Genomic DNA, 16389 nt, shown 5'->3' with positions numbered 1-16389 from the left:
TGTATACAGTGCATTACAAAAGGTGTGTGTGGAGTGGGAGTTAATATAAATAGTGTGGGTAGGTGTGGAAATGTGAGAGATAGTAGCATAACTAAAAGTGTGTGGATACTATGTGGTCCCTATTGGTGTATAGGGATGGAAATACAAGGAGTGTTGGTATGTGTAAGAGACAGCTGTGTGTGCATACATATAGCACAGTATGTACAGACATGGTCTTTAGCGCTCATGGGAAGAGAGTTCACTTGTGTCAGTAATGACTCATACAATTTCGATCTCTGTTTAGGCCACCGTTAAGTGCCCCGAACAGTTGCATAAATTTGTATTCATGCAACCGTCTCTCTTTCGGTGTTTTAAAATTACCTTTGAGTTTGGCAACCCACAGATCGTTCATCTTACGGCCAGAGTCAGAGAAATGTTCGCCGACAGGACTGTCTCTTGTTCCGCACGTGATGCTGTGGCGATGCAGGTTCATTCTCTTGTTTAGGCACTGCCCCGTCTCACCTATGTAGTAGCAGCCTCCTGGGCATTTCATGCACCTGATGAGGTACACGACATTGCTGGAGGAACAGGTGAACCTTCCTCTGATTTTGTATTCCCGATTCCTGTGTGGTATTTGTATTGTGTCCGTTGTGTAGAGCATTGCGCAGGTTTTGCATCTTGGGTCCTGGCATGGTTTCATCCCGCATTCATTTGTACTGCTGAATACTTTACTACTCACCATAATATTCTTGAGATTATGAGGTTGTCTGTATGATAATAAGGGTGCTTCAGGGAAGACCTGTTGCAGTCTTGTATCTTCCTGGAGGATGGCTTGTAGTTCCCTGGCGATCTTGCGTAGGGCTCCTAGGTGTGGGTTATATGTGACCATCAAAAGGTACCCTGTCGCTTGTCTCCTGTTTGTATTCAAGGAGATCACTTCTTGGTATTCTGGTGGCTTTGTGAATTTGCTGGTCTACAATTCTGTGGTTATATCCACGGTTTATAAAATCTGATCTCAAGGCTTTAATCCGCTGGTCTCTGTCTGCTGTGTCGGAGCATATCCGGTTGTATCGTATGGCTTGACTGTAGATGGTTGCATGTTTGGTGTGTGTCGGGTGGAAGCTGTTGTCCCTCAAATAGCTGGCTCTGTCTGTAGGTTTGCGGTATACAGAAGTCTGTAGTTGGTTGTTTTTTTATAGTAATGGTGGTGTCTAGGAAATGTACTTCATCCGGGGAATGGGTGAGTTTGAGGTTGATGGTCGGGTGGAACGTATTGAAGTTGTCATAGAACTGTAGGAGGTCCTGTTCGCCAGAGGTCCAAATCAGGAGGATGTTATCGATGTAGCAAAGGTATGTAAGGGGTTTCAAGAGACCGGTGGCAAGAAAGTCACTTTCCAGTTTTGCGCAGAACAGATTGGCATACTGTGGCGCCATCCGAGTACCCATAGCGGTCCCGGTTGTCTGGAGGTATGTGTCATTTCCAAATGTGAAGTAGTTATGGGTCAGAATAAATTCGATGCACTTAGTCACTGTCTCTGTGAGTGGCTCCTGCGGTCCCAGAAAGTATCTGCAGGCTGAAATCCCATCCTCGTGGGGGATGTTTGTATAAAGTGACTCTACATCCATGGTTGCTAGTAGTGTTCCTGTTGGGAGGGGGCCAATGGCATTCAGTTTGTTTAGCAGGTCGGTGGTATCCTGGATATAGCTGGGTGTGTTCCTGACAAGTGGTTTTAGAATGCCATCCACCCAGCCAGAAATATTCTCGGTAAGTGTGCTAGATCCAGATATAATAGGGCGCCCAGGGTCACCCTCTTTGTGAATTTTAGGGAGCATGTAGAATGTGCCAGGTTTTGGGTTAGCTGGTATCAGGTCCAGAATTTGTTCTCTCGTGCGGATTGGGAGTGTTTTAATGATCCTGTTGAGTTCTCTCATATATTTTTAGTTGGATCCTCCTGCAGTTGGGTGTAATACTGTGAATCAGAGAGTTGCCTGTGTGCTTCCCGCAGGTAGTCTGTGGTGTTCATTATGACCACTGCTCCTCCCTTGTCCGCAGGTTTGATTGTTATGTTGTGGTTGGCCTTTAGCGATTCTATGGCTCTCCTCTCCATCAGTGTCAGATTATATGTTTGTTTCCTTACTTTGTCCAGGATGGTGGTTTTGGCGCTGTGTCTGAAGCTTTCAATGTACCGGTCCAATGTGGGGTTGCGCCCAGTTTGTGGGAGCCAGTTGGATTTTTGCTTCTCCCTGCTCATGTGCAGCGGCTCTCCTTCTGCAGTGTTGGCATAATCTTGGTTGTGTCTGTTGTGGAAGAACTCCTTAAGACGCAGCCTTCTGAAGTATTCTTCCAGGTCACTGCACAGCTCAATCTTGTCCATAGGCTTGGTAGGGCAGAATGTGAGACCCTTTGATAATACTGAGGACTCTGCTTGATTGGGTGTGTAATCTGAGAGGTTAACAGTGCAGTTCTGCTGTTGGTGACTGTCAATGTTTGTATTATTAGTTGTTGTGCTGGCTGCTGCAGAGTATCTCATTCTTAGCCTCAGTCTGTGCAGTTTCTTTTCCTTATTGCTAATTAGACCCTTCAGGAGTTTTTCATGGAATGTTTGGAGTCCTCTCCATGTGTCTATGTGAATTTCTCCTGTCTCCAGGATGCAGTCTATCATCTCTTTTGTCTTTCTCCTGTTGCTGTAACAGATGCTGATCAGATGGTTCCTTAATCTTTCTGAGTTCTTGGTGCACAGTTGTTGGGAGAATTTTGTGTTGTATGTGTTGGCAAGTGGGTTTTATTTATATTCACACAGATACACACAAAGTCTTACATCACTTACTTTCAGGAACCATTTAACACCTCTAGCCATAAATCTCATCCACACCGAGGGAAGGACAAGCACAGATAACATTCCAAGAGACACTGTTTTTAAGTATACCCTTTGCTTGCTTCATTCATTGTAACATCGCCGGAAGAGATCAGTGTATCTCGAAAGCTCGCACAAATAAAAGCATTTCGTTAGCCACAGAACGGTATCATCTATTTATTTTTTGATCATATATATATATATATATATATATATCAGGTAATAAAGAACCATAGGCACTCCGTCTGAATAGAAAGAATGGGTGCAAATCCTGTACAAATAAATAGGCAATACGATACCGCACGTGGACGAATATCAGAGGCAGCACTCCAAATGAATATCAAAAATCATGTATTATTCAACAAAACATCATATCCAATGGATATGATGTTTTGTTGAATAATACATGATTTTTGATATTCATTTGGAGTGCTGCCTCTGATATTTGTCCACGTGCGGTATCGTATTGCCTATATATATATATATATATATACATATATATATATACATATACAGTGTTGGACAAATCACCCAAAAATCTACTCGCCCAACCAAAAACTCTACTCGCCACCTAGTCCCGCCCCCAACTCCGCCCCTAGTCCCACCCCCAACCCCGCTTTAAAATAAAATATATAAATAAAATACATTTAATAAATTCCTAGTCAGAACAACATTCGTTTTTGACATAAATGTATTTATTGTATTACATTATACTACAATTAGGTGTGTGCGCGTGTGTGCGTGTGTGCGTCAATGTCGGATCTAGAAATAAAAGCCAGATGTGAATGACTAGTTTCCTGAACCCCTTAACCAGTGTCTGGACGTCGGCGCTTCACAGAGAGAGACAGACAGAGAGACACACACACAGAGCGAATCGGTTATAACGCGGTTTTCCCGTGGCTCCCGTTTTAATTTTTTTTTTTTATAAATTAAAACATTAATTTTTTTGCACACTGCACACACTCCCTGCACACACTGCACACACTCTACACTGCACATACTCTACACTGCACACACTCCTCACTGCACACACTCCCAGCACACACTCTACACTGCACACACTCCCAGCACACACTGCACACACACTACACTGCACACTGCACACACTCTATACTGCACACACTCCTCACAGCACACTGCACACACACACTACACTGCATACACTACACTGCACACACTCTACACTGCACGCACTGCACACACTCTACACTGCACGCACTGCACACACTCTACACTGCACGCACTGCACACACTCTACACTGCACGCACACACTCTACACTGCACACACCTCCACTGCACACACTCCACACTCCCAGCACTCACTGCACACACACTCACTGCACACACTCTCACTGCACACACTCTCACTGCACACACTCTCACTGCACACACTCTCACTGCACACACTCTCACTGCACACACTCTCACTGCACACACTCTCACTGCACACACTCTCACTGCACACACTCTCACTGCACACAGCTCACTGCACACAGCTCACAGCACACAGCTCACAGCACACACTGCACACACTCTACACTGCACACACTCTACACTGCACACACTCTACACTGCACGCACACACTCCCACTGCACGCACACAACCCACTGCACGCACACACTCCCACTGCACACGCACACACACCCACTGCACACACACACACCCACTGCACACACTCTCACTGCACACACGCTCACTGCACACAGCACTCTCACAGCACACACTGCTCACAGCACACAGCTCTCACAGCACTCAGATGTCAGCAGCCCCCCCTCACATGTCAGCAGCCCACCCCCCCTCACATGTCAGCAGCCCACCCCCCCTCACATGTCAGCAGCCCACCCCCCCCTCACATGGCAGCAGCCCACCCCCCCTCACATGTCAGCAGCCCATGCCCCCCCTCACATGTCAGCAGCCCACCCCCCCCTCACATGTCAGCAGCCCACCCCCCCCTCACATGTCAGCAGCCCACCCCCCCTCACATGTCAGCAGCCCACCCCCCCTCACATGTCAGCAGCCCACCCCCCCTCACATGTCAGCAGCCCACCCCCCCACCAGCCTGTTTTTCACAACCACCCCCTCCCCACCAGCCCGTTTTTCACACCCACCCCCCCACCAGCCCGTTATAACGGGGTTTACCTGTATATATATATGTTTCAGGAATGTGTAGATATTATTCTGAGCTGTAAAATCTGAGGACTTTTAAAATATTTACCTTACCAGACATCATACAAAACGTACATTGAAGTCAATGGGAGTTTTTGTGCGATAGCGCCCCAATCGACACTATTGCAGCTTAGCAAAAATGTACTTAAAGTGAAGCACTGCATTTTTCCCACTTATCGATGCATGTACTGTACTGGAATCGTCTCATACGTGCATAACTGAAGTAAATAACGCATTTGTAACAGGCTCTATAGTCTCCCCACTTGCGCCCAGCTTCGGTACAGGTAGGGAGCCGGTATTGCTGTTCAGGACGTGCTGACAGGCGCATGCGCAAGCTGCCGTTTGCCTATTGGGCGATATGTCCTTACTCGCGAGTGTACTTAAAGTGAGTGTCCTTAAAGCGGGGTATGCCTGTACATACAGTATGATAATGGGCTCCGTGTTATTTCCCTTTGATATTTTCAGCCACAGAAAATGGAAGACAATGACAAATGTGAAAATAACGTTGCTACATTTGATGATACTTATTGCTAACACCTTATTACGTAGTCTGCATGATTCACAATATTCTCAGGGCCTTATTCTATATACGCGGAAGCAGATGTTCTTTCCATAAAATGTAATATATATAGCATTACCAACTTCGTGTTCAGGTCTAGGAAATTACGATGCTAATTCTAGCAAGTGGAAGTACTTATTTTCCAAAGCTTGTAACTCTGGCTCAATACTGTGTGCACTTTGCTAGCACAAAGATGCCATCATGTGGTCACTGTACCTCCCTTCAATGTTCTGCGTGCAACTTTTCTTATTACGTTTACGTTGAAAGATGGCATGGTGACATTTTTTTAAAACATTTCACAAATGTAACTAAAAGCCTTGCCAAAAAAGAAGCTTATCAAATCATTCAACTAATTGTCAATATTGTGGAGTAAGTCGTGCTAAAAGCATAGAAATGCAATAAATAAAAAAACAAATACTACAAATATAGCTGTGGACTACAACGTTATCGTGGCTGTTCCTTTGGCCGCAGGAGCGAGACCTGATCTTATGGTCATTTTGGATATTCCAGTTTGCCCGGGGACTCGCTGCTCCTGAACCAGGAAATCTCGAACGTCAGTCAGGTGGCTACTGAACAGGCAAGAATTTAACAAAAGAAAGTGAAACCGGGATAGTATCTTAAAATAAGCAGAAGTTTCTGTACTTCCATCCATCTGAGCAGAAGAAAGCAATGTACGACTTATTATCCAAGCTAAGAGGGAAGATAAGTTGTTATGGATATTCCCCTTATGCATATATAATAGCAATTCATTTAATAAACAATTCAGTTTGGCATTGTGTGTCGTCTCACCAAGCTCATCAAAATTATTGAATAAGTAAGTGAATGACATGCTGTTGGAAGGCACCCTGCTTCAGAAGAAGTTCTATTACTGTATACAAGTATACCAATATATGTAAATCATTTGACTTTTATTTATAGTGAAAAGGTAATTTTATGTAATGATCCATAAAAAAAAAAATAGTTACATCAGGAATTGACGATATAAACACCAACCTGTGCGAGTTCCCCCCATAACACTGCCAGTTCTGATATTCTTCCATCAGGTCAATATGTTCCAAAGTGGAGTTATAAAAATCAGTGTACGGAATCATAGGTGGATTACAAAGAGTATTTGCAGCATCTGTAGTGAACATACAATGAAAAAACAATAGCAATTAGCACACATACCAGTTACAGTTCTCTATGTCGCTTTTGAATACGCTTGTACTTGACGTACAATGTAGGTCATTATTCAACATGGTGTGAGGCCGTCTTTCCCAAGCAGAGAAAACAAAACAGCTCCACTGAACTATATGGGGTTAAAATGTGCGTTCTCCAGTGTTGGAAAAGATTAGTGTCCCTTTTATTTGATTCGAGCTGATCTCTTCGCCAGCACGGTGAGGCGGTTTCCCATTACATTCATTAGGGGCCTCCATGTAGCATATGGACGATCGCTTTATGGCATTATTGAATAGGGGCATTTAAAAAATGTTTATTCTTTAATTCAAAGTTTTTTTGGGACAAACATAAATAACGGGTGACAAAGAGGGAGAGTGGGTGACATGGGGGCATTGGTGAAGAGATGGGAAGGGAGTGGGTGACATTAGGGGCAAAATAACATACTTAGTAAAGCTAGAACTTTGGTTGCAGATGGAATCCACCATGTACATTTTGCCAAGGGTGGAAATTCTTCAGGCTTTGCAGGAAAGAGACGTAAAGAAATAAATTGTAGAAGTCTATCGACCAATTGCTTGAACCGCTTCTGTGACATCCTATTAATCAGAAAATATGCTTTAGACCAGGGGTGGCCAACTCCAGTCTTCAAGGCCCACCAACAGTCAATGACTGAGCCACTGATTGAGCCAGCTGTGCTGAAGCAGGGATACCCTAAAAACCTGACCAGTTGGTGGCCCTTGAAGACTGGAGTTGGCCACCCCTGCTTTACACACATCAATCAATAACGTTCTTACATAGCATTGTATTGGTACAGCTTTAGGTATTTGGTGCTACCGCATTCATTACAGTAACACAGGTGTTTGTGTTTACCACAAAAATACAGTAAAAAGCACTGTAACATTCTAGGCATTTAAAATGGTATCCGAGCTAAAGACAAAGGCTGCTAAAAGGTTAATGATATATATATATATATATATACTGTAAATCTATATATAGATTATATCTATATATAGATATAGATATACACACACACACACACACACACACACATATATATACACATACACTAAGATCTCAGAATCACTCAACCCTAGAACAATATAGGGACAAAATAAAGCATTAAAATAATGAAAGTTAAAAAGGCATAAAGAAAATTAATCAGTCCGGTATAGGTAAATTGTTGGGAAAAGGGGAAGGGATGATACTCCCGCATCAGCCCAAGTACTTAAACGTATATTAATGGATAATATGTTTACACTGAGGTGCAATAGGGACAATATAACAATGATAAGCAAAACAAGAAAAGGTTCCCTGTTGAATGTACTCACTGTGATGTGTAATGGTATTAATCTTTAAACACCTTTAATTGGTGATAAAATAAAAATTATTAATAGGATTGGTGTTGGCGAATCTATGGCCAATCCACAGAGTTAAACTATAAACATAAAATTAAAACTATTTAGCAGATAATCAAAAGTTGCCCCTACAGTGTATGATGGGATGTACTGGTATTTGCACCCCTCTGTTTACGTCTTCTTGGAGTTTTAGCATTGTGTATAAATGGGAGTTGCAGACAATATCATTTGAGATATATACTACCAAGTCTGTTTTTCCAACCGAGTAGGAGATTTTTGTCCCGTATATCCCATCATACACCGTAGGGGCCGCATTTGATTATCTGCTAAATAGTTTTAATTTTATGTTTAGAGTTATTTGCCAACACCAATCCTACTAATAATTTTTATTTTATCACCAATTAAAGGTGTTTAAAGATTAATACCATTACACGTCACAGTGAGTGCATTCAACAGGGAAACTTTTCTTATTTTGTTTACCAGTCAGCTATAGGGACATACTGTATAGGACAACCCAGAAAATAAAGTCCTGGCATAATCATATCATATGAAAAATAATATATAAGGTGTGTTTGTATATATATATATATATATATATATATATATATATCACATAAAAAATGTCCAGTCTCAATGGGGAACCATCATAGGTATAGAGAAGTCCTGGTGCTGCTTTCTTCAGAGCGATATCCCCAACCTTCTGTAAATCCACTTCAACTAACAATAGAAGAGCACACAGGGACGACTCTCACAGTGTACACCATTTATTCCACAGAAATAGAACAAAGATAAAAGTGATACACAATTGAACTCACATTTGTGCTTACTGCAATAGACACATAAAACCCGATCAGACACTGTATACAACCGAGATTATGCAATTATCTTCACCTGGTGTGAGGTTTTGTATTAGGAGATTTTTGTATTTGCATAATCTCTGTTGTATCACACTTATTATTCTATTGCCCAGTCTGTACCTGTTTTTTTTTTTGTTAGCTCCAATTGAATTAAATGTGTTCTGAGGTTCTAGATTTTATACAGACTTGTAAGATCAGTGTTTTTATAATATTATTATTGTTAGTGTAGTATATGTATGTATACAGTATGTATCCACTTGTGTTTAACATTGCATCTGTGGATTAGAGAAGTTAGTGTAGTATATATCGGTAGTATTAGGCCTTGACCCCGCTGCCTACTACAGCGTCCGCTGCACGGACGAGAACCCTCCCCTCAATGGCGCCGGGCCCGCTGCGAGGGGGGGCCGCAGCGCTGGGGCGAGAGTTGATCCTGCTCTCAATAGAATTGAGAGCAGGACTCGCGACGAGCGATACGGCACGTCCCCCGGCGGTTCAGCCAATGAGGGCAAACCTGCCGGGTGACGTCATGGCCGCGCCCCCGTCACTCCCCCGGCCCGCCCCCCCCCCCCCCCGGTATCTCTTCCTGCAGTGAGCTGCAGACCAGGGAATCGGCTGCACGCACCGCCAATCTCGAGGGCGCGCGTTGCAGCGGAGTTACCGGGGCCTTAGCCTAAGGCCTCGTCCAGGGTAAAGCTGACCGGGCTGTGCTGTCTGTGATGTCACGGCCGCGCCCCCCGCAACTGCAAATTTCGACTGGCCAGAACCAGAAATTGCACCTGCTTACTCTGCACCTGACGCCACGGCTCTCGTGCGCTCACGTTCAGCCTGGCCGCGGCTTTGGGCTAATCATACTCCATTATCGTCACATGGTGTGAGTTTTTTTTATTAGGTGCTGTTTGAGAGGGTGTGTATAATATATGACAGGGGGTGCCCAGTGCTACATCCAAATGACAAAACATACATGGTAATAATTACAAGAAATAATGCTTCAGTACTAATAATAATGCTAATACTAATAAAATATGTTTTTTTTAGTTAGATATTTTGGCCAAAGCATCATAAGCCTGCACACCAAATCGTCAAGGTAAACCATAATAACCTTGATGATTTGGTGAGCAAGCTTATGATGCTTTGGCCAAAATATCTAACTAAAAAACATATTTTATTATTATTAGTGTTAGCATTATTTTTAGTACTGAAGCATTATTTCCCGGGCGAGTAACTATTGGCCCAAGCAGCACACGTGTTTTGTTTTTTAAATTTTCCCTGCTCGCGCTGAAATTTCCCTGCTCGCGCTGGCTGAAAAAAAAAAAAAAAACTCCCCCTACCTGACAGATGATTGGCCGCTCATATAGAGCCGCTCATATAGAGCCTGGCCGCGCGCCCACAAAGCCTGGGAGCGCGCGGCCAGGCTCTATATGAGCCCGCCCCCAACGAGCGGCCATTTTTTCCCATGGAGGATGGAGGACACAGTAAGTATTATCTGTGCCTTCCTCCACCTCCCTTCCCTCCCCGGTGCTCCTGCTGCCCGCAGTTATGGTGATGGGAGCGGGGGATGCCCCCTCCTGTCCCCGTTCCCCCCCCCCCCCCGCCCCGTGTCAGAGAGCGCGGCGGGTGATGGGAGCGGGGGATGCCCCCTCATGTCCCCGGTTCCCCCCGGTCCCGTGTCAGAGAGCGCGCCGGGTGATGGGAGCGGGGGATGTCCCCGCTTCCCCCCCCCGCTTCCCCCCGGTCCCGTGTCAGAGAGCGCGCCGGGTGATGGGAGCGGGGGATGCCCCCTCATGTCCCCGCTTCCCCCCCCCCCGCTTCCCCCCGGTCCCGAGTCAGAGAGCGCGCCGGGTGATGGGAGCGGGGGAAGCCCCCTCATGTCCCCGCTTCCCCCCGGTCCGCGTCAGAGAGCGCGCCGGGTGATGGGAGCGGGGGAAGCCCCCTCATGTGGGAGCGGAGCAGGAGATGGGCGGGGGAGCGTGGTGGTGCTGGTCGCGGCCTGTGTGTGTGTATATAGGTGTGTGTGTGTGTGTGTGTGTGTGTGTGTGTGTGTGTGTGTATATGTGTGTGTGTCTGTATGTGTGTATGTGTGTGGGAGTGTGTGTATGTATGTGGGAGTGTGCGTATGTATGTGGGAGTGTGCGTATGTACGTGGGAGTGTGCGTATGTACGTGGGAGTGTGCGTATGTACGTGGGAGTGTGTGTATGTACGTGGGAATCTGTGTATGTACGTGGGAGTGTGTGTATGTACGTGGGAGTGTGTGTATGTACGTGGGAGTGTGTGTATGTACGTGGGAGTGTGTGTATGTACGTGGGAGTGTGTATGTATGTGGGAGTGTGTATGTATGTGGGAGTGTGTTTGTATGTGGGAGTGTGTATGTATGTGGGAGTGTGTGTATGTATGTGGGAGTGTGTGTATGTATGTGTGTGTGTGTGTGTGTGTGTATGTATATATATAGGAGAATGTGTATGTGTGTATGGGAGTATGTGTGACACCAGAGGTACCTCCCCCCCCCCAATCAGTCAGTCACCCCTGCCCCGGTCAGTCAGTCACCCCTGCCCCGGTCAGTCAGTCACCCCTGCCCCCCTCTCTCTGGTCTCCCCCCGTCTCCCCTCTCTCTGGTCTCCCCCCGTCTCCCCTCTCTCTGGTCTCCCCCTCTCTGGTCTCCCCCCTCTCTCTGGTCTCCCCCCTCTCTCTGGTCTCTCTGGTCTCCCCCCTCTCTCTGGTCTCCCCCCTCTCTCTGGTCTCTCTGGTCTCCCCCCTCTCTCTGGTCTCTCTGGTCTCCCCCCTCTCTCTGGTCTCTCTGGTCTCCCCCCTCTCTCTGGTCTTCCCCCTCTCCCCGGTCTTCCCCCTCTCCCCCTCTCCCCCTCTCCCTCCCTCTCTCTCTCTCTCTCTCTCTTATTTACCCTATATATCTTAACTGTCCTATACTACACCAAAATAACCTATACTGCTTTCTTCCAGATCTGACTCAAGCTTCACACGGAAGACATCGGAATCCCCTCTAACCGAGAAGACAGGTAAGGAACACATCCCATCCAACTTATAACATTGCGGGAATGAGGTACCTGGACATTGAGGGACTGCGGATCAGGTAAGATCCCAGGCGGGATTGCTGCTTTAGATATTGTGAAGCGGGGACGTACAGACACTGGTTAAGGGGTTCAGGAAACTAGTCATCCACACCTGGCTTTTATTTCTAGATCCGACACTTACACACACACACACACACACACACACTAAATACATTTGTCAAAAACGAATGTTGTTCTGACTAGGAATTTATTAAATGTATTTTAATTTTAATTATATATTTTATTTTAAAGCGGGGTTGGGGGCGGGACTAGGGGCGGGGTTGGGGGCGGGACTAGGGGCGGGGTTGGGGGCGGGACTAGGTGGCGAGTAGATTTTTTGGTTGGGCGAGTAGATTTTTGGGTGATTTGTCGAACACTGTATATATATATATATATATATATATATATATATATATATATATATATACATATATATATATATATCCTCATCCTCAATTGTGAGCATGCAGCACAGCACAGACTCATAGCCCCTGAGGAAGTGAGAGATCTTCACAAAACGCGCAGGTGATCCAGCGAATCTGTGTTGGTGGTGGAAATTCCCGGCGGTCACTAAGGGGAAGTGCTGAGATGCAGGAGTTTGGAGCATAGAGAGCGCACGCAGCAAAGGCTCCAGAGTGAGACACAGACACGCAGCACAAGCATACACGGTCTGATCCTAGAGGTCACAATGTGGTTCTTGCTATACCTGATCGGGTCTACTGCAGTAAGTACAAATGTGAGTGCAATTGTGTATCACTTTTATCGTTGTTCTATTTTTGTGGAATAAATTGTGTACACTGAGAGTTGTCTCTGTGTGCTCTTCTATTGTTAGTTGATATATAACATTTAGTGGTAAAGCTCCTTTAAAGCAGCAGATTAAGCTGCCGTTTTAATAACTTTTATTTTTTCCCCCCATTTAATATGTGCATCAGTACAATTTACACACTGATAAGTAATTAGCTAAGTCGATCGCCGAAAATTCAGCTCAGGGGTTCACTAAATTGCTATCAGTGCAGCAGAAGAGGACCCATGATGCAAAGTTCTGTGGGGAAGATCATGTGACCAGGCAGTCACTACACTACCGACACACTTTATTGAAGTGTGGTCGGTACCGCAAGCCGGGAAATCTCCCGGCTTGCTAGTGGCCGCCCCTCGGCGTGCCGCGCGTCATAGACGCGCGGTCACGCGTCATCGGGAGCGTGCGCCCCCTGCACGCGTGTCCAGGGGCTCCCCGAGGGAGCCCTGGTGTCCCGCGATCGCGGTACAGCGGCAGGGGGTTCCGGGGGACCCGGCGGACCCGGCAGCGGTAGGGAGAGCGCCCCGATCGGAGGGCGCTATTCCGCTGCTTCGGTGTGCGCCCGTCACACTCGGGCGCGCGCCAGGCTACTGCTGCAGCACAGAACGGGCAAATGCTCGAATAAACTGTGCCGCAGCAGTAGATACAGTTGGTGCACTGCTAGAGAGAGGGCAGGGCTCAAAAGGGGTGTGCCGGAGTCTGTTTCAGAAGAGGAAGGGGATGTGACTTTGTAAATGGTTTCTACAGGAGCAACAAATGCTCATTACATACATTAAAAATTATTATTATTATTTTTTTTTTTAAATGCTACAAGTATTTTCTCATAGTACAGAACTGATGTATTTTTTTTTTAAACACACACGTATCATATTGCTTGAACCTGAAGTGTCAACGTCCTTACTTTTTAAACCAGTGCACTAGGACATGGTGGTCGGCGTCTGCCAGGGTGGCTATTTGTCTGAGTAAATGTGCGTAGATAACATAGGTAGCTGTACTACTGAACTGTGGGTTCTGAAAAAGATAAATACAACCAATTGTTACTGTACAATCATACAATACTTTTGGCTTGGCATGCCAAGTATTTGTATTACTTTATATTTAATATGTAAAAAAAAAAACAACTACATACAGATTTTAAGAATCAAAAAATACTAAATATTAATTAAAGCAAATCATAACATTTTTAGGAAGAAAATCAGATGAAGAGCGGGATGGTCAAAACAAGAATGAATTATCCAATGGCTGTTAGCCAAAGTGTATACCTGTGTTAGGATAAAGTAGGCTCTCAGGTGGTCTTTTGTTCTTGACCTGAGGAATAAGACAGATTAAGATGTTCAGTAATGTTAAACATGTCATGTAACTGTCGTGTAGATTTCCGGGATTCTTAACATATTTTACAGGTCCCATAAGAATACAAATATTTAAAGAGGTTGTTAAATCTGATATTTATTTCAACTTAATTAAAATCAATAAGAATCCTTGCATTGATGAAGAATTGAAATTAGATTTAAAATAATTCAAATAAATTTGCGTTTTTTCTCAATGTAAGTTTTTTCTCTCAATTTTGCGGTTATTTTACTAAAAGCATACACAGATTATGCAATTTAACATGCAATTTAAATTATGCGTATGCTGTCAATCAAACTATAGTTACCCTTTCCATTCCCTTAACAGACTGTTGATAATTCCTTTCAGTACTGTTTTCTGGATATCTTGAGCCTGCAATAAAATAAATGTCAAATTAGTTACGCTGATAAATGTAGTTTCCGATAAGCTTTCTTGGTTTGTGTTTGTGTTTGGTATTGACATATAAGGTAGATGAAATGGAGAAGAAATTGAACATGATTCTTGCACAATATAGTTAAAGCATGAGCATACAGTTTGCCCTTGCATGCTTCCCCTCATGCCTTGCTCACAGGTATTGGAATGCCCACAGTTATATAATACAGTGCATTGAAAATAAATATCCCTGACATGTTTCTAATAGGACTATCTACATTCTACACCGTCGCATCCACTTTGGGCAGATAATGTAGTCATTGATAACTGAGCAAATATCATAACATATTCTCCATAGACAAAGAGATTGCGCTTGAAAGCGAGTTTCAGCCCTTACCAACTTAAATGTATTTTCTTAGTGTCGTGATACTTACAGTATTTAATAAGGCATCGTAGACTGCATTCAAATATTTTGTATTGACTCTGGAATCTTCAATGGTGTTAACTGAAGCATTTGCATCTCTCTGTGAACAAGGAATAAGTAGAACGATTCAAAGAAGACTGAATGAAGTAAACATTTTATGAATAAGAAAAAATTAAAAACATCACAAGACTGTACATCATGTTACAAAAATGGAATATTAGCATGCACGGTCAAATGGGGTGTGTTCTGGACACTGGATTATTTGAAGATGCGGAGTCTTTATTATGTAAAGGTTACACTTAATTCAAGCCTTTGAGACCTCATGAAACACTTCTTTGGATCACACTTCCCATATTGTATGTCTAAAGGAATAGGTTGTGACGGGATGGAACATTTGGCTGCGACCATCCCGCCGCGACCAGCTCTCCGCCAGCATTTAGCCGCAAGGAAACCCTCCACCGCCGTCCGCTTCTCTGAGAAGGTACATTTTAGGGGATTTAGTGGATAAGGTAGGGGGTTAACTTTAGGGGTTTTAGCGGTTATAATAAGGGTTTAGGGTAAAGAGTTTTGGGGTAAGGGGTTACGGTTTTTAGAGTTTGGGTAGCATTAGGAGTCAAGATTAAGGGGTTTTAGGGTAAGGGCTAATATTAGGGCTTTACCTTGGTGGCGATGCGGCCAGAGGTCATTTGATCAAGGTGAAACGGCCACTACCAAATGTCTTAGACCGAGGATTTGAATATGAGGGTCTCTTACAGTACAACCATACCTATGCAGAACAGTGTATTCCAACCATATCTACAGATGCGCCGACGAGTATTCTAAAACATACCATAAACTTGCCTTGGAAAATCTGAGGCTATAACCAACAAGGCCCAGGTACATGCTGGGTACATGCTGCAACATTTCAGTGACATTTCTGCAGAGACTAATGGTCCATCGGATTAACACAGCAGGGGTACCTGGCAGTCCCATTCAGTTTGAATGGGACTGCCAGGGACCCCCGCTGTTAATCCGATGGGCCATTAGTCTGTCTGCAGAAATGTCACTGAAATGTTGCAGCATGTACCCGGGTCTTGTTGGTGATTGACCCAGATTTGTTTTAGAATACTCGTCGGCACTACTGTATGTAGAACAGTGTATTCCAACCATATCTATGCAGAGAAAAAAAACAAGAAAGACAGCGCAAAAATGCTCATAGTGAAGTGAGTTTTAGTAAAGTAAAATAATATCAGCCAGTAAGTATTCTGCGTACATCAGAGTAGATAATCACTGGCACATCATGGGTTATGACATAGGTTACCAGCCATCGGATACAGAACAGTTCAGGGATAAAGTCGTCATCTACAGATGGTGGCCTCTCACATAGGCACGATGGCGTCACCGTCCTCCAAACTTCCGCGGTGCTCAGATCGTGATGTGGAAAAAGTCCCGGTAGTTTTAGATCAACCGAACTCCTCCC

At 44.6% G+C, this 16389-nt stretch overlaps 1 protein-coding gene across 4 annotated transcripts in view; it reads right to left on the bottom strand.

The window, feature by feature from the left end:
* Positions 1-16389, bottom strand: part of HECTD2 (HECT domain E3 ubiquitin protein ligase 2) — a 120044-nt gene that overhangs the window by 30941 nt on the left and 72714 nt on the right. For all 4 annotated transcript variants that reach the window (XM_075612860.1, XM_075612861.1, XM_075612858.1 and 1 more), the window contains exons 5-10: positions 14941-15030; positions 14442-14506; positions 14050-14095; positions 13689-13798; positions 7164-7312; positions 6555-6681 (exon numbers count right to left, since the gene is read on the bottom strand). In XM_075612860.1, coding sequence (XP_075468975.1) covers positions 6555-6681; positions 7164-7312; positions 13689-13798; positions 14050-14095; positions 14442-14506; positions 14941-15030 — 587 coding nt within the window. The remainder of the gene's footprint in view (positions 1-6554; positions 6682-7163; positions 7313-13688; positions 13799-14049; positions 14096-14441; positions 14507-14940; positions 15031-16389) is intronic.

Source organism: Ascaphus truei, chromosome 8, assembly GCF_040206685.1.
Source record: "Ascaphus truei isolate aAscTru1 chromosome 8, aAscTru1.hap1, whole genome shotgun sequence".
NCBI classification, from domain to species: domain Eukaryota; kingdom Metazoa; phylum Chordata; class Amphibia; order Anura; family Ascaphidae; genus Ascaphus; species Ascaphus truei.
This window is presented reverse-complemented; position numbering and strand designations above follow the sequence as displayed.